This window comes from Bubalus kerabau, chromosome 5 (assembly GCF_029407905.1).
Source record: "Bubalus kerabau isolate K-KA32 ecotype Philippines breed swamp buffalo chromosome 5, PCC_UOA_SB_1v2, whole genome shotgun sequence".
Classification (NCBI taxonomy): domain Eukaryota; kingdom Metazoa; phylum Chordata; class Mammalia; order Artiodactyla; family Bovidae; genus Bubalus; species Bubalus kerabau.
In genome coordinates this window covers 624,290-641,762 of record NC_073628.1, presented here as the reverse complement: position 1 = coordinate 641,762, position 17,473 = coordinate 624,290, and the positions used below count along the sequence as shown (strand labels likewise).

The 17,473-nt window shown below is 69.5% G+C and overlaps 1 protein-coding gene across 11 annotated transcripts; it reads right to left on the bottom strand.

Annotated features, from left to right (window-relative positions):
- Positions 1-633: 633 nt before the first annotated feature.
- On the bottom strand, positions 634-17,304 carry TSPAN4 (tetraspanin 4). 11 transcript variants are annotated; one of them, XM_055580479.1, is made up of 10 exons: positions 16,131-16,662; positions 14,490-14,564; positions 12,969-13,134; positions 10,400-10,479; positions 3,430-3,621; positions 3,107-3,181; positions 2,158-2,259; positions 1,927-2,058; positions 1,752-1,835; positions 634-1,062 (listed from the first exon to the last, which is right to left on the bottom strand). In XM_055580479.1, the coding sequence occupies exons 4-10, from the start codon at positions 10,460-10,462 to the stop codon at positions 994-996; spliced, it is 717 nt and encodes a 238-aa protein (XP_055436454.1). In that variant the 5' UTR covers positions 10,463-10,479; positions 12,969-13,134; positions 14,490-14,564; positions 16,131-16,662; the 3' UTR covers positions 634-993. The 11 variants fall into 11 exon arrangements, with proteins under 11 accessions (XP_055436454.1, XP_055436459.1, XP_055436460.1 ...); XM_055580484.1 differs by having other exon boundaries at positions 12,969-13,049; XM_055580485.1 differs by lacking the exons at positions 14,490-14,564; positions 16,131-16,662 and adding an exon at positions 17,261-17,304 and having other exon boundaries at positions 12,969-13,049.
- Between the last annotated feature and the right edge of the window lie 169 nt (positions 17,305-17,473).

Genomic DNA, 17,473 nt, shown 5'->3' with positions numbered 1-17,473 from the left:
TGGCTGGCCAGGTGTCCTCAGGGCAGGTTTGCTGCACGGCAGGGATGTGGGGGTGGTTGGCAGGGTGGGCCTGCGGGCGCTGGGGGAGGGCCTGGAGGCCGAGCAGCCTGCCACGGGCCGGGGGCAGGGGCTTGGGTGCCCCAGAGAGTCCCAGCCCCGTCTCCGAGGTGCCTCCGTGCACTTCAGCCGTTTCCCCAGTTTGGGCCCTGTGACAGCTGCTTCCATCCCGACAGCCCATTTTATTCACAAAACCCACGAGTGACACTTAGGGATGAAGCTTTCAGGAACAAGATGGGAACAGAACGAAGGGGAAAGGTGGGGCTGAGCTCCATTTCAGGACACCCCTGGGGGAGGCGGCGGCCCTGAGGCTGGGGGAGCACCCCCAAGTCAGGAGCGGGGGCACAGAGACAGAGCACCCACAGCATCCGCCACGGGTGGGTCAGCAAGACTTGGGGCCCCTCTGCCGCAGCGTGGAGCCCACCCCCTGGGCTTCCTTGCTGACCCGTGCAGGCAGGGGGGCCACGCCCGTCCAGGAGCCCCACTCCAAGCACCAGGCAATGGGAGTGGGTGCAGGGCCCACAGGGTCTGCCTGGGTGTGGCTCCCCGGGGTCAGGCACTGAGACACACGGGGTGGGGGGCTGCTGCCCACACTTTATTAGACGTGCCCGGAGCCTGCCGTGGCCCCGCTGTGGGGTGTGGGGGAGCACCTGCAGCCTGTCTCCAGCACCAGGGCCAGCGGGGAGCCCCTCATCTCCCACCCCAACCCAGACAGGGCTGGTGGGGAAACACTGCCCTGGAGAACACTTGGGCAAGAAAAGCGCCAGAAGCCCCCATGGACCCCTGCTCCCCGCCCGCTTGGGCACGGCGCTCCTGAGGCCAGGAGTCCTAGGGGCTCCCAGGCCCAGGCTGGTGAGAGGTCTGGCTCCGGGGTGGGGGTGGGGGGGTTGGGGCGACGTCCTTTGGCAGCGAAGCAGGGCGGCGGGCAGCGGGCAGCTACGCACAGTGGGCGTCTGCCCTCAGCACCTGGCAGTACATGGTCATGGCGAAGGTCAGGCCCAAGGTCTGCGGGGACAGCAGGCGCCGGGCGGGCCGCTCAGGACCGCGGCCAGCGGCCCCTGGGGAAGCCTCCGGCAGGGCGTGCCCCCCAGGCCTAGAGGCACCCCGTGGGCCAGACCCAGACCTGCGTTCCCCTTGGAGTGGGTTTGGCCATCCTGGGCTCTGTTGGTCTCAGGGCCTAGGAGTTCCAGGCTGGGCCCCCAACAGCTGCCCTCCACTCCTCTGTCTGACTGCGATCACCCCTCTGGGAGTGTCTGGCTGTGACCTCTGCCTGCGCCCCAGAAACGGGCGGCCCTGACATTGCTTGGTGCTACCCTGGGGCTGGCACTCAGGTCTTGCATGAAAGTTAGGGAGCTGGGGCTGGCCAGCCGGGCCTCACCAGGGTCTGCGCTGCCCACCTTCACTCTGCACTGGGCAGTCCTGTGACCACCCGCCTCCCCCCAGAGCCCCTGGGCAGGGGTGTGGGAACACGGCCAGTGCACAGACCTCAGCAGAGGCACCCAGGCTGTGCTTCCGTCCACGAGGAGATCAGACCCTCAGCTCAGGAGTCTGTCCCTGAGGTGTCACAGGTCACCCCCCCCAGTGGACGCCATCTGTGGCAATCCCCCAGGAGGCCCCCTGCACCTCTGCCGGGGACCCAGCCTCCTCTGCTGCCCTGTTCTTCGGGCTCAGGGCTGGGGTGGGGCCCCTCCTACCTGCACCAGGGCCGTGCACAGCCCGAAGACGCCTACGGCCAGCAGGTTCTCCTGGAGCCACATCTTCACGGTCTCATAACACGGCTGGAGGAAGAGTCGGCGTCACGGGGGCGGCGAGGTCGGCCCTTCGCCCCCAGGGGCCTGGGCCGCGGCTGGCTGGAGGGCACAGACTCACCGCTTTCCACCAGGTGCCGGGCGCGTGCAGCCCGCAGCTCTCGCTGAACTCCAGGCAGCAGGAGTCAGGAACGCGTGTGGCATTGTAGACCTCGAACCAGTCGGTGTAGTTGGAGACTCCACAGCAGCGGAACTGCGGGGGAGAGGCGGGCTGGGACTGTGCGCAGAGGGGTCCCGCCCTTCCCCTCCCCCGGCCACACCCGGGTCCCGCCCCCGCCACGCCCCGCCTCACATCGGTCTGGATGATGCTCCAGGCGTTGGTGAGGCCCACGTTGCCTGGGGTGCCGTACAGGTGCAGGCCCTTCTTCAGGTCCCGCTGGGCATACCTGTCGATCTGCAGGACGGCAGGGCCACGCTGCAGCCAGCTCCACCTACCTCGGCCAGACCCGCGCCCACGCTGGCCCCCGGTGCCCTCTGTCTGCCTCCCTGCAGTCACCCCTCCCAGAAGGCACCACCAAGCTCTGGCGCCCCAAAGTCTCCCTGGGCCTCTCGTGGTGCTAATCACGGGATCCGAGTCAGACGCATCAGCATGAGCTTATGGCAGTTAACTTGCAGATGGAGACAGACGGGCACCGAACACCCAGGGCAGTGTCTGCACACGCCCACCGGGACCCACGGCTCTGTGTGGCCGGCCAACAAGGCCCAGATCTTGGTTCCTAAGACCATTCGTTCTCCATAAAGGAACCAGGCTCCTTGGAGAAATGGCAGATTCCAGGGCTGGGGCAGGGGCCCCCCAGGATGGATGTGGGGGGTGTCTCCTAGCAGCAGAGAGGGAGGTGTTGGAGGAGCAGGTAAGGGATGTGGGAGCCACAGAGCTCCAGTAGCCAGAGCTAAACCAGATGAACAAAAAATAAGTCTTGGGGTATAACCAGAGAATAAAACATGTAAATGCACCCTCATGTGTGTCATTAAGCAACAGCAGGGGGGGTGGGAGACATCCCCATCGAGCTGACACGCAGCTGAAGACGGGGGGCCACCTGGGTGCTCAGACTCTCTGGAGCCTCCAAGGCCCTGCTGTTTCCCCCCAGGCCTGGCCGCCAGGACCTGTGGTTGCAACCAGAGCCGGACTGGGCCTGGCGTCTGTCCATGCAGAGCTGGGGTCCCTAGGGTCTGTTTTCAGCCCCTCCCGCCCCCTTGCCTCTGGGAGGGTGCACCCCGTGCCCGCCATGGGGCAGTTGTACCTTGTCAGTGTAGGCGAAGAAGAGGATGGTGGTGCAGGCCTCGAGCAGGAACACCAGCAGCAGCGCCACGAAGAACTGCGGGCCGGGACCGCCAGCCTCAGCCGCGCGGCCCACCCGGCTCGCACGGACGGCCCCACCCGCCCCGCACAGGGTCCTGGGGGGCTGAAAGGGCTGGGACAGGAGCTGGGAGGGGATCTCGGAGAAAACAGGCCCAGTGCCAGTCGGACGGGCTGTGCCTGGCACACTTGTGGGGGCACGTGTACACGTGCGCCTGTGTCCGTCAGGGCCGCCCCCTGCCCGGCCTGCTCCCCCACTGGACTCACGGTGAGCAGGAGGCATTTGTTCTCCTTGATGGCCCCGATGCAGCCCACGAAGCCGATGGCCATCACGAAGGCGCCAGTGACGATGAGCAGGTTGGCGGCCGACAGCGACGGGAAGGAGGAGGACAGGGTGGCGAAGTTCCCCTGCGTGGCCGCCAGCCAGATGCCCACGCCCAGGATGCCGCAGCCGCCCAGCTGGGCCAGGGCGCAGAGGGGGGCGCGGGTGAGGAGCCCACCAGGCGCCCGCTGACCACCTGGCCTGCCGGCCGTGCTGGGTCCCCCCACGCATCCTCGGCCCCAGCCATCCCCCCGGAGGGGCTGCCCCCGAGCCCACACCAGCCCACTCCCTGGCCCGCTCCCCCGACCACTGCAGCTTTTACTGAACTTCATAATTGCTCCTTACAAAAATCGATTCAAACAGGAGGAAGAGGCAGGGGAGGCCAGGCGGTGATGAATCCGGGGAGACGCCTGGCCCTGGGGGGGCGGGGGCGGTTAGAGGGGTGGGGGACCACAGCCAGCTGGGACTCTGAAGCCTCGGGGATGCCCCGAGATGAAATGGGAGCTCGAGCCCAAGGCTGGCAGGGCCTGTTGACCGTAAGGAAGTGTGTGTCTGTGTGTGTCCAGGCTGGGCAGGGTCTGCTGGCTGTAAGGACACGTGTGTATGTGTCCGTAAGGAGACGTGTGTGTCCCCATAAGGAGACGTGTGCACGCGTGTTTCCCCATAAGGAGACGTGTGTGTGTGTGTCCCCATAAGGAGACATGTGAGAGTGTGTGTCCCCATAAGGACACGTGTGTGTGTGTGTCCCCATAAGGAGACATGTGTGTGTCCCCATAAGGAGACATGTGCACGCGTGTGTGTCCCCATGAGACATGTGCACACATGTGTGTCCCCATAAGGAGACGTGTAAGAGTGTGTGTCCCCATAAGGAGATGTGTGCACACGTGAGTGTTTCCCCATAAGGAGACATGTGCACGCGTGTGTGCGCCCCTCCTGTGGGAGAGGGATGACCTCCATGTGGCAGGCCCCCACCAGGTGCAGGGACAGAGCTGTCCACAGTGCTGACCGCAGGCAAGGCCACTTGAGGCAGCAGGGCACCCGCCCCTGCCTGGGGGCGCCATCAGGGGACCCTGAAGAGGCCGGGACGGGCGCGGGTCACGAGCCCTCCCACCAGCCGACGGGCAGGAAACGGGTGCTCAGGGCCACCCCAGGTCCCTGGGCTCTCCAGGTGCCCATGTGGACCACACACACGGACAGTCTCCCCTGGCCTCCGCCCAGCGTCGCAGCAGAGGGGGACCCAGGTCAGGGGCAGGGGCTGCCCCCCAGCAGAAGCCGAAGCAGGCACCCTGGTCCGGCGCCTGCCCATCCCTGCTGACCAGGCACACCCTCTCCCGCTCCAGGGGCTCAGCCCCAGGCCAAACCCCCAGGCTGGCGCTGGTAGGGGGTGCGGGGCTGCCTCTGAGCAGAGGGGAGCACCTTCCTCTAAAACCCAACAGCCAGCCAGCTGGCTCCGCCCTCGAGGTCGGCACGGACAGCTCTGGTCCACAGGATGAGCGCCTCCGAGCCCCTGGCCCCGCGGGGACCTGGGGAGGGTCACGGGAGGCCGTCTGGGGGGAGCGTCCTGCAGGGCTGGGCCCGCCCGTGACGGCATCACCCGGGGCAGCCTCACACACGCCGTGATGCAGACCTGGCCCACGGCGACACCCAGACACGTCACCCGGCCCTCCGCACTCAGGCACAGGCCAGCCACCAACAACCGCGCGAAAACGATGCGGGCACATGGGTAAGAAAATTACCTGTAATTGTGAAGCTGCTTCTGCGTAGGCAGCTTTTAAAACATTTTGGCAGGAAAATTACAGCCTCCGAGTACGGGGGAAACGGGCCCTGTGAAACCCAGACGGAGGAGCAACGCAGAAGCGCCTGAGGTCCCTCCCAGGACGGGCCCGCGGGCAGCAGCGGGCAGGGGACACCACCCCACCCCATCCCACTGTGTCCTCCCTGCCCCTCCCCAGTCCTGCTGGGGCCCAGGAGCAGACCCCCACTCCACGGCAGCACCCCCCAGACCCCCCATCCCAACCCTGCAGTCCCCAGGACCTTCCTGTCTCCATCTCACACCTGGAGTACACACCCGACCCCCTGTGCTCCCCACCTCCTGCTGTCTCTTTTCTTGTCCATATTTTGGGGGACTGGCCTAGGGCTAGGCAGGTGGGGCCCCTTGGTGAGGCCCACGGGGGGCGCCAGCCCTCCAGTCACGTGGCTCGGCATGGCAGATGGCCGGGCAGCTGGCCCGATCCTTGGAACGGGGTGAAGGGCCAGATGCCCACAGGGGCCAAGCGTGTGTCAGAAGCCCCTCACCAGGCAGCTGGCACCGTCTCGGGGGTGGGGCCGGGCACACTGGGGTGACATCCCCCTCCCAGCCAAGAACAGCCCCAGGGGAAGGGAGGATCCCATCTCTGTGAAGTTCAAGGGTGGAAAAACCTGTCCCCTGGGCTAGAAATCAGGTCTGCAGGTGCCCAGGGTTGGGGCAGGGGGCCTGAATGCCGGGGCTCGAGCACCACCCTGGTGGGGAGCAGAAACTCTGTGCAACAAAGGGGCTGCCCCAGCGGCGCAGCGGGGAAGAGCACCTGCAGAGCAGCGGGCCCGATCCCTGGTCCAGACCGGGAACTCGAAGCCCACGTGCCGCGCGGCCAGAAACAAAGAATCTGTGCAACTGACTGTTATTGTTTTCCTTACATTCCAGAAAGCCCTGCGTCCCTCCAGGCTGCGAGAGAGGGGCCGACGCCAGCCCACTGACCGCCCCACAGACCGGTGTCCTAGAGGAGGGGGCTGCCCTTCCGGGGCAGCTGGGGAGCAGACGGGCTGAACCCCCACACAGGCCCCGGGGCCTCTTCACTGCCCCCGGCCCCCTTAGGGGCTGAAGCCACACCTCTCTGCCCCAAACAGCTCCCGAGGCCCCCTGCCCAACTGCTGCCACCCCCAACCTGTGTGAGACCCACTGAGCCCCTGATCGGATGGGGCTGGCGTGCTGGTAGGGGTGGGACAGGGAGACCCACCGCTGCCGCCACAGGGGACCAACCCCCGGTCGCAGAGGCCCTGTCTTTCAGCTGCTGGCCCCAGAGATGGGCCTCATGCGGGACAGCCGTCCTGGGGCATCCTCACCCCTGACCTGACCGGGACAGCCAAGGACCCCGGCTTCCCACACTCGTTGCCCACGCACCCCGGCTCGTGGTCGCCGGCAGCAGGACCCCCACCACCCCGCCCCCTCCCCACTGCAGGAAGAAAGCGGAACCAGGACACACAGCCTCCCCCAGCCCCCCCCAAAAAGCCCAAGCCAAGAGCAGTCACGGGGGCTGAGGTCCGCAGACCCCCGGCCCTGCCCCATGACCTCCAGCAGGGCCCCTTGGCCTGCCTGTTTCCCCGAGGGTAGGGTTGCCAGCAGAGGTGGTCCCAGGTCTGCAGAGCCCTTTGGCCCTTGGGCCCTCTTTCACCGTTCCAGGAGACCGGGACCAGAGGCCAGGCCTCAGTCTGCAGCTCCTCAAGGGGGAAAACCAAGCGTACCCTGGGCTGGTGGTGGGGGGACACAGGATCCACAGAGAGTGGGACTTGCCCAGGGAACCTGGGAGGCCTGGGTAACAGACGACGGGAACAGGCGGGCCTGGCCCACGCTGCGGGGGAGGCAGGGCAGGGAGCGCTCCTGCCTGGACAGGGCTGGGGGACGCGGCAAAGCTAACCACGCCCGGGAGCGGCGGGCTGCAGGCTGAGGCCCAGCCAATCACGGGAGCATCTTCGCCTTTCAGAACCAGCCCTGCCTCCACTCAGGACCACCCCCACCACCAAGACCACCCCCATGACTGCAGAAACTGCCCCGGGGAGCCCTGAGCACCCCCCAGAGCTGGGGAGGGGCAGGGAGAGTGCCCAGGGGCTGCTCAGCCCCACCACACCTCCCGATCCCCACACACAGCCCTCGTCCCCAGGGGATCCCCCTGACTCAGGGACCCCAGCCCTAAGCTGCCCACCACCTGCACGCCTGGAAGGTAGCGGTGCCCCTGGAAGGCGGCGGTGTCTCCAGTGGAGCTGTGCCTCCCCTGGAGGGCCCGGCGGCCCTGGGTGGGTGGACAGTCTGGGGGTTGGCCAGCACCTGGGCCTCACCCCACCCTGTGCCCCCTGCAGCCTGCCTTGGCCTTGCTCCATCTCAGGGCACCCCTTCGCAAGCACCGAGGATACCATCGACTCTCCTGAGCCACACTGTTGACCCGCAGGCCATACAGGACCCAGCAGATTCACACGAGCACCTGCAGCTGGAGGTCCCAGCCCGGCCCTTCCGGACCCCGTCCAGGAGCCCCCAGGGAAAACCCATCCAGCAGAGCACGGTTGCGTCCAGAGCCAGCCCCCTCCCCACACTCAGCCAGGACCCCGGGACGGACGGGAGGGGCAGGAGGCGCTTCTGGGGAGGCCGGCTTAGGCCCAGGCGGAGAGAGCCGGGTGCAAGGTGGGCCCGCGGGGTCTGCAGTGGAGAAGGGGGCTCCGGGACGACTCAAGGGGAAGTGTGCCCTGCTGGGCTGCGGGCGCAAGAGGGAGCCCAAGGGGTCACCACACCTTGACCTGCAAGTGGCGTTCCACCTCCCCTCAGCCTCTCCTGAGTAGGAAACACCGGGGCAAAACATACCTCCAGTGCGGGCTCAGCACCCCCAGAGAGCAATGTGCCGATCCCGAGAAAGGGGGGCTCTGCCACCCCCCGCAGCCCCGTCAGCAGCAGCGAGGGCCCAGCTGACCTGCACTGGGCCCAGCGGGGTGGGGGTCCAGCCAGCCCCCCCGGCCACGCTCACCACCCCTGGCCTCAGTGTTTCCTGGGGGTCCTCTCTCCGACCGCAGACCCCCGCCAGGCACCAAGGTGGGGTGTGGAGGGACCAAGCCAGCCCCCGGGCCAGGGCACCTGGCTGGGAAATGTAATTGGATAATAAAGGGATTGGATTTTCTAGCCCTGGAGAGGGTCCCCAGGGGTTCCTGACTTATTCTTTCCAGGGCTGAGGACGGCATCCAGGGCAGGAATCACTGGAGCGTGTCGGCCCTGCAGCTGGGGTGGAGGCACCTTCGGGGTTCACAGGGCAGAGACAGCTCTGCTGGGCCGTTTGGGGGGCTGCCCCCCGGGCACAGGCCCCTCGAGGGCCCCCTCTCCTCCTCCCAACAAGCAGATACCCCGGCTCTGAGGAGGCGGGGTGGGGGGGTGGAGAAGCAGGTCCTGCCTCCCCGGAACCTCCCCCTGCCCCCGCCCATCCCCCATCCGCCCGCCGCCCTTCCTGCTCACCAGTCACACGGCCACCTGCAGCCCTCTCCCGTCACACTGCCCGGGGCAGACTGACCCTGCCAGCTGCTCGCCGCTCACCACACCGGTGCCCGCCGCTCCTGGCCAGTGCCCCCACTCCTGGCCGGTGCCCACCCCCCACTCCTGGCCGCAGCCCCCTGCTCCTGGCTGGTGTCCCCCGCTCCTGGCCGCAGCCCCCTGCTCCTGGCTGGTGCCCACCCCCCACTCCTGGCCGCAGCCCCCCGCTCCTGGCCGGTGCCCGCCCCCCACTCCTGGCCGGTGCCCCCCGCTCCTGGCCGGTGCCCCACTCCTGGCCGCAGCCCCCCGCTCCTGGCTGGTGTCCCCAGCTCCTGGCCGCAGCCCCCCGCTCCTGGCTGGTGCCCGCCCCCCACTCCTGGCCGCAGCTCCCCGCTCCTGGCCAGTGTCCACTGCTCCTGGCCGGTGCCCTGCTCCTGGTCGGTGCCCGCCCCCCAGTCCTAGCCAGTGCCCCCGATCCTGGTTGGTGCCCCTGCTCCTGGCCAGGGCCCCGTAAGGAGGAGACAGCCGCGACCCCCACTCCTGGGCAGAGCGCAGCCTCAGCTGCCTCTGCTGCTCGCTCCTGGCCTCTGGGGGCTTCTCAGTTCCAGGCCCGGCCCCTCCCAGGAGCTCCTTGCAGAGAACGACCTTTTGAGTGACCCCTGGGGAGGTGGGCAACTGGGGCAGGAGCCTCCCCCTCTTCCCAGCGACCTCATACTTCTTAGGCCAGAGCCCAGGAGAGACAGGAGGGGCAGCAAGGTGGTGCTTTCTGAGCCTTTCGCGGTAAGTGGAGCTCAGGCGAATGAGTTTACAGTCCGCGGCCTCCTTCTGGGGTCCAGAGCCCCCGCAGGAAGGACAGCCACGCCCCCACGCTCCCACCATGGAAGGAGAGCGGCGTCAGGAATTAGCGATGGAGTGGCTGTGACCTTGGCATCATCTCCCCACAGGCCCTGCAGCCCAGCTGGGGGGCCCCAGGCCCGGCCGGGTTTGCTCCCGGTGCAAGTGTGACACCCCCGCAGGCACGCCCAGCCCCCCCACCTGGGTCTGGACGGCAACTCTGTCCTCCAGTGTTGGGGTTTTTCGAGGGAGGGGGCCCCCCTGTAGCACCAACAGCTCTGACCCTGGACACAGGCACCTCATCTGAGCAAACCCAGCCACCTTAGAGAAAGTTAGAGAAGCCCCCCACCTGGCTGGAGGTGCAGCAGAGGGGCCAGACAGCCCTCCCGCTGACCCCCAGCCCCTGTCCTGCCCAGGAGCCGGTCCAGAGGAGCGCTCGCCCTCCCAGCCCCACCACCCCCCAGCCCCTCTGCAAGTGCGGTCCCTGGAGCCAGGAAGGCGGGTCTGCTGGGGAGGCTGTGCCCACGAAGAGCGAGGGCACGGCGGAGGAGAAGGAGCCAGCGGCCCGGCAGAGGGCAGGCGCGGGGCCCCACGCTGCCCCATGGCAGGTGTGGGACACGTCCAGTCTCAGCAAAAGACAGAGCGGAGGGGACGCAGGGCGGCCGCCCAGGGTGCAGACTTGGCGGACCCCAGCAGTACCGGAACCCCCAGGAGCCGCGCTGCCCTGGCCCCAGCGACCCCAGACACAGCCCCAGCCAGCGTCCCCAGTGTCCCGCCACACCCCCCAGCGGGAGCGGCGACCCGGGCCCGCCGCCACTCACCCAGAAGAGCAGGTTGAAGGCGAACATGAGGTACTTGACGCCCTGCAGGCAGCCGCGCGCCATGCTGCAGCGCTTCAGCTCTAGGAGGAAGATGAAGGACAGGTCCAGGTAGAAGACCACGTACTTGTTGCCCTTAGGCGACGTGTAGCGCGCCTGGGCCGCCTTGGGGCCGGGGCTGGCGTGCAGGCCGAAGAAGGGGCCGCCGCGCGCGGAGCCCGGTTCCTTGCCCGGCGGCGACGGGCTGCGCCGGTACGTGGACTCGTCCGTGCTCGAGCGGCGCATCGCGCGGGGCCGCCGGGCTCCCCGCCCCGGCCCGCGGGGACACCCGGCGCGCCGCTCCGCTAGGACCCGCGGCGGGCCGCGGACACCTGCCCGCGCGCCGCAGCCCCGGCCTGCCCGGCCCGCGCGGCTCGCGCGGACCCCGCCCCGCCGCTCCGGCCGCCCCGCCCCGCGCCGGCCAATCGCAGCCCCGGCCCGCCCCCGGTCCGCCCCGCGCGGACCCCGCCCCCGGCGCGCCCCGCCCGCCGCTCCTCCGCCCGCCCGCCGAGCGCCCGCGGGGGCTGGGGGCGCGGGGCCGGCAGCTCTCAGCCCCGGCGCGACGCCCCGGCCTTGCCCGGAAGCCGCAGCGCGCCGGGACCCCGCTGGCGGCCGGGCTCGGCGGCCTCCGACCGCACGCGAAAGGCAAAGCGCTTTGCAGATGAGGGGTGACCCACTTGCTGTCTGGGGGCGATGTGGGGCAGCTCCGGCTCCCCGCCCAGATCGAGGCAGCGCAGGGGGCGCAGCCGGAACACACCCGGGGTGCACCCCGGGCCGGCGAGGGCTGCGCGGGGCCATGGGTCAGCCTGGGGACCCCAGCCGGGGGCGGTCCCGGGAGACCAGGCAGAGGGGAAGGACAAGCCTCCGGGAGGGGCCGGGGCAGGGGGAGCCCGGAGGGCGGCCAGCCCGCCAGGCAGGGTGTGGGAGTCGTCACTGGGCCGCAGGCCACAGGCGTGTGCAGGGCTGGCAGCCCCTCCAGGCCCCGAGCCCGAGGGACCCTCTGCCCTCGCCCTGGTCCTGGCTTCCTGGGCACGTGCGACGTGCAGTCACACAGGACCCCTCGCGGGTGGGACATGCTGCTGCCACTGTCTTGAGAGTCTCCATAATCTTTGACGAAGGTGCCCTGACCATCACGTCGCACCGGCCCCTCCCAGACACCTGCACACAAGCCTTGGCAGCACCCTGGAGCTCCAGGCCCTGCACGGGTGGAGTGCTGTGCCCTGGTGCTGTGCAGGCAGACGGGACAGACGCCCCTCTGCTGCGCCCCCACAGCCCACCCCACTGGTGGAGGCCCTGGGTGTGGAGGGAAGACCCCCGCCCGGGCCCAGACGCCCCCGCCTCCTGCCTGCAGCCCCCCTCCTCCTCTCGGTTCAGCAGGGGGCCCGGCCTCAGGGAGGGTGGTGCGACAGGCAGGGACGTCCCCCGCCCTGGACTGGGTCTACCCGGTCACCAAGGCCACCCAGGGCAGCACCCACCCTGTCGGATGGTGCAGGAAGCTGCAGTCGAAAGAGGGAAGGACTCAACTCGCCCAAGGTCAGCAGAACTCAGAGGGAAGAAAGGAACGGGGAGAGGAGGGGGAGGGAGAAAAAGAAGCTGGGGGAGGCGACAAAGTGGCAGTGAGGAGACCAAGCCTGAGCCCTGCTGGGCGCTGAGGAGGGCACGCTGCCAACCAGGGCCCAGTGAGCCCTGCTGGGCGCCCGAAAAGGGGCATGCTGCCAACCAAGGCCCAGTGAACCCTGCTGGGCGCCGAGGACGGCACGCTGCCAACCAAGGCCCAGTGAGCCCTGCTGGGCGCCGAGGAGGGCATGCTGCCAACTAAGGCCCAGTGAGCCCTGCTGGGCGCCCGAGGAGGGCACGCTGCCAACCAGGGCCCAGTGGGGAGGCCAGCCGTGCAGGGTGCCCCGCAGGCTCTGCAGAGACTGCTGGCCGCAGCGCTGCTGAGGCAGCACGTGGCAGCGGCGACCCCTGGAGACCCTGGTGACCCCCAGCAGCCCCTGGCCACCTCCCCCTTGGCCCAACTCTGCCAGCCCACACGCCCAAGCCAGGGACGGCCACTCAGGGCCCTGAGAGGTGCAGTGCGCACAGGCGGGCTGAAGGGCAGCGCCTCTGAGGACAGGGCTGGGGGCCGGGAGCCTCCCCTCCACCCTTCAGCCCACCGCAAGGCTGGCTGGTTGCCACAAGGGACCCAGCACCCAGGGTGACCTCTCCCCTGCCTCACTCGGCCAACACCATGCCAATGCCCCAGAACTCCTGAAAACCCCCTCCAGTCTCTAAAACCCTGCTCTGGCCCCCGCCGTGAGCCGCTGAGCCTGAGCTGAGATTCACCCTGGAGACAACCAAGGATGCCGGGACCAGCGGGAACACGGACGAGAGCACATGGCCCCGGCGAGCTCCGGGACCCCACCCCCGGCGCCCAGCAGCTCCCCCAGCAGTGGGACACACGCCGAGAGGGCCACACCGGACTAGCTTGGTCCCGGGCTGTCCCAGGACCAGGAGAACCTCCACCAGTGAGGCCCTGCCCTACCTGGCTTACCGGGGAAGAAGGCGGGCGGTGCACAGTGGTCCTGAGGGCTGGCCAGCCGGCAGGGCGGTCAGCAAGGCCAAAGCCGCAGCTCTGTGAAGGGAAGACAGGCGGAGTGGAGGCCACGCTGCACCTCGTTCCCAGCCTCCGCAGGGGCTCTGTACCCAGGGCAGGATCCCTGCAGGGAGAGAGGGCGGCTGGGGGCCGGGGGCCATGTGCTCAGACTTAGGGCCCAGCCCAGGGGCTGCCTCCCCGCCCTCTGAGGTGCCTGGAGGCACAAGCGTGCCCGCACGGGGCTGCACTCGGAGAACACACGTGGTCAGCAGATGGAAGGCCGTCCAGCCCCCAGCGGCCCCGCAGCCCGGAGCCCAGCCTGATGGTCCACGTCCCCCAGGGCCCTGCATCCCACGCCCTCCCGCTTCCCAGAAACCAACGCCCTGAGCCCCCAGCCTCCCCGCAGAGCCAGCCTGCGATGCGTCACGAGGCCCATTAATGTGCCCTTAATGGACTTGCATGAAGAGAGGACTCTGTCACCCCTACCAGCCAAGTATTTCGGGGGAGGAGGGCCAAGGCCACACTCCGCCCCCATGCCTGACCCCTCAGACAGGGGCTCCCTGCAGCTGGGGTGGGGGGCTGGTGGTCTTCCAGCAGCCGGCAGAAGACAGCAAAGGCTCACGTGCCCCCACCCTGCCCACCCGCTCCCGGGCCGCCCTCTGCCGCGCGTCCTCTCAAACCCACACCTGCGGCAGACGCGAAGCCATGGAGCGGGTGGAGCCCTGGCAGCCTGAGACCCGTTCCCTCACTCGGGGGGTGACCAGCACCCACCGCTGTGAGAAAGGAGGCACCCAGACCAGGCCCAGGACCCCACCCCAGCCTCAGCGACCCCTGTGCCCCTGCGCCCAGGGAGGACACGCCCAGGGAGGGGCTCAGGCCCAGGAGTACAGAGGGCAGGGGCGCGAGGGGGCCCCCTCTCCGGAGCTCACAGCGACCCTGCAGACGCTGAAACCCACGCCCCCAGCCCTGAGGCCGCCTCCACAGCCGCACCCCCAGACCTGGCTCAGCAGATGGGCCTCCTAGCCAGGCCCTGAGGGGGACCTCCACCCGCACCCCTCCCAGCCTCCGACCCCTCTAGACCCTCACCCAGTGCAGCCCCGGGACCCTCCACGGGTGACCGCCATGCCCCTCCGTGAACCCAGGGCCCCACCCCATCCAGGGCAGCCCAGACTCAAGCCTACAGTTGTGGGGGTGGCGGCTACAGGGCCAGACAGGACCTGGCTGTCCCCGCGCCTCACCTAGCCCGGCCTCCTCCTCCAGGAAGCCTCCTGCCCCCCGGCCTGCTCTGGGCCTCCTCTGTGTGCAGGACCGCACAGGCCTGGGTCCCCAGAATAACACACGCAGCAGGCGATCAGGATGGGCAGAGCAAGAAGCCCAAGACAGCCCTTGCCCAGCCTGCCAGCCCCAGGCTGGGCCTCTGGGACCCTCCGGGGCCCGGGGCAGGGGTAGGAGGGAGCCCGGGGGAGTGTGGGCACCTACCTGGCCAGACCGAGGCCCAGCTCAGAGAAGGACCTCCCCGAACACCGCGAGTGCTGGCCCGGCGACCTCGGAGGCCTGCGGCGGACGGGCCCCAGCAGAGCCGGTGAGCGTGCCCGCAGCTCAGGGTGCCGAGCTGGCCGCCCAGCCCGGGCCCCCAGGTTGCCGGCTCTGAGGCGGCTGCGAGGAGCCAGGAGGCCCCGCCAACACAAACAGGCCTGCGGAGCCGGCCTTCCTGCTGCTGCTTCAGCCCCCGACCCCGGGGGAGGGGCGCGCAAGCACCCAGGCCCACAGGCCTTCCTCCCCCTGGCCTGGAAGACACTGCCTCCAGGAGAGGGGTCCCCATGGAAGAAGTCACCCAGGGGCCTCCAGCACTTCCCCGGGCCCAGTGAGGCCAACCCCGAGGACAGGGGCTCCCCTCAGGACCCTCCCGCCACCCCGGGACCTGGGAGCTCTCTTCCCCGCCTGGGCGCTGACACTCCAGCCCGCCCCCGTACACCAGTGCTCTCTGGGAGCCCCATGCAGGGCCGAGCGGGCCATCCTCAAGGGCCTTGCCCGTCCACAGGGTCACTAGGTTGCAGAGCTGGTCTGCAAACACCGCCCGGTACCCCAGCCCCCGGGGCCCAGAGGGTCACCACAGGTGCAGCAGGTGGGCGACCCCGTCAAACTCCGACGAGGCATCCACGCACCCCGCTCACCACACCGCCCCCCGCGTGTGAGCACAGCTTACCCAGAGCCGCCAGAGCTTGGGCGCTCAGGGCTGTGCTGGGACCCCCGCCCCTCCAGCTGTGCGGCCTCCGGCCCCCTCCCCCTTACAGAAGGGGAGGTGGACGCTGTGGTCCAGGACGGGTCGCAGGGTCAGCTGCCTCCTGGGCAGCTCCGTCTCTTAGGTGGCGTTTCCAGGACAACACCCGGGCCACAGGGTCTCAGCGGCTGAAGCTTTGATCACGGGTTTCCCCTTGTCCCCCGCCTGCCCTGAAGTGACCCTCCTCTGGCAGGAAGTAGGGCGCACGGGTTCCAGACCACATGTGAACACCACCCCCCCGCCTGTCGGGGCAGGACCCCCCTCCTTGGAAACCCAGCGCTTCACTCTCCCTGCCCATCTCCAGGCCAAGCCCGAGGCCTGGGCCACATCTGCGCTCACCCCCAGGGCCCCTGCCGCGGGCCTGTCCCGCCCACCGCGCCCTCACGAGTGCACCAGGCCCCTGGGGCACTCTCTGCCCCTGCCCAGCCTGCCCCCTCAGCACCCACAGGGAGGGAAAAGGCCCAGCGGGGGAGAAGGCTGAGGTGAGGCCCCCTAGGGTCCTCAGGTCCAGCCTGGCCAGGCCTGAGCCAGGGCGGAGTGGGCACGGAAGCCAAGTGCCCAAGGGGCCTCCGAGCACACGTGTGCGGGCGGCCTGTGCCGCCACGCCGCTCAGCAAGCCCCTCCTGGGAAACCAGGGAGCTGCAGGGAGGAGTCCCCCTCCAAATCCACACGCAGTTCTCAGAATTCCAGGAATGTCAACTTGGCTCTCCCGCCCCTCAGTCTCTGCGAGTAAACAGCCGCTGGGCCAGAGCGGGGTGCGGTGGACCAGGGGCCCCTCCCCCAGGAAGCCCGCAGCACCCACCCCTGCTCTAGAAGAGCCCCCCGCCTGTCCCCCTCACCTCCGCAGACACAGTCGCCTCTACAGCTGAGCCTGGGTCCACCCCAGGCCACTGTGACTCAAGGCCCCATCCCAGCCGGGGACAGGATGTGCGTCCAGTCAGCCTGGGAAGGGGGGGCAGGCAGGGCAGGGAAGTGGCTTCTGCTCGTGGCTCCGCACGTGGCAGGGTGGGGGACGGTGAATGCCACTGGGGAGGGTGACCAGAGCCAAACTCCAGGCTGGCAGAAGCGCTGGCCAGCCTCCCCGGGACCCTGGGACCTCCACCTCCCTGCCCCTCGACTTACAGTCAGAGTCCACCACCCACCCCAAGAGGACTCTGAGCTGACGCCTGGGACCCAACATGGTGGGCCCACCCACCCCAACCAGAGACCCTGACGCCCCAGGCCAGCAAACGTGAGGAGACCCTGCCTGAGTGCCTAGGCCACCCTCCTCCGTCCAAAGCACGCCTCCTCCAGGGAGCCTTCCTTGCTTCTCGGTGCACACGGCCCTCCCCCAGCCGCCGGCTCAGGATCAGGGGGCTCACCTCGAGCCACTTCCCGAGACACAGCGCCCCCCACCCCCCGCTCCCTTTAAACCCCCACCGCCTCCAGCTCCCAGAGCCTCTGTCCGGCCTCTTCAAGTCTCAGCTCAAAAGACACCCCGAGCGCCCTCCTGACCCTCAGAGCCGGCGCTCCCGGGTCACAGGCGCCCGCCCCGGCCGAGCGCGGACTGGGGCCTGGGCCGCCAGCGCCTCCCCCGGGAAGAAGGCAGGAGGGGGGCCAAGCTGACCGCGGCGACGGCCGGAGCCCCCCACCGGCTGGGTCGCCCCGCGCCCGCCCGCCTCCAGGGATACGGGCAGCTACCGGGCCGGGACCGTTACTGTGCGGGCGACCCGGGCCAGGCGGCGACCTCGAGGGTCCCTCGGACTCTGCGCAGAGACCTCCGAGTGCCGGTGGGCAGCGGCTCCAGGAGGAGAGGCCGCCCCCTGCCCGGCCCCTCTGGCCGCTCTCCGCGCCCCAGACCCGGCTCGCAACTTGTTGCTGAAACGCGGCTCGAGCTCTGCGCTCGGGGCGCCGATTCGCGCGGGTCCGGCGCGGGCGCGGGCAGCGGGCCCTGCCGCACTCCGCCCGCGTCCCGGCGGGGGCGCTGTACCTGCCTCGCGCCCGCCCGCGGCGTCAGTCAGCCGGGCACGAGGAACGCGAACGCCGCCGCCGAGCCCTTGCGGCCCCGCGCGGACGCCGTAGGCCGGGACGTACCAAGGTGCGTGCGGGGGGCTCCCGCCGCGGACCCGCCCCCGGACCTGGACCCCGGACCCCGGACCTGGACCCCGGACCCCGGACCTGGACCCCGGACCCGCGCCCGGGC

Bases quoted from the DNA above. Each gene is read 5' to 3' on its own strand.
- TSPAN4 (XM_055580485.1), bottom strand. From the start codon at position 10,462: ATGGCGCGCGGCTGCCTGCAGGGCGTCAAGTACCTCATGTTCGCCTTC. The intron at 2,059-2,157 runs GTGAGGCGGGGC...TCTCCCCCGCAG, and splicing joins GGAGCATCATCCAGACCGAT to TTCCGCTGCTGTGGAGTCTC. The intron at 1,063-1,751 runs GTAGGAGGGGCC...CTGTCCCCGCAG, and splicing joins TGTGCACGGCCCTGGTGCAG to ACCTTGGGCCTGACCTTCGC.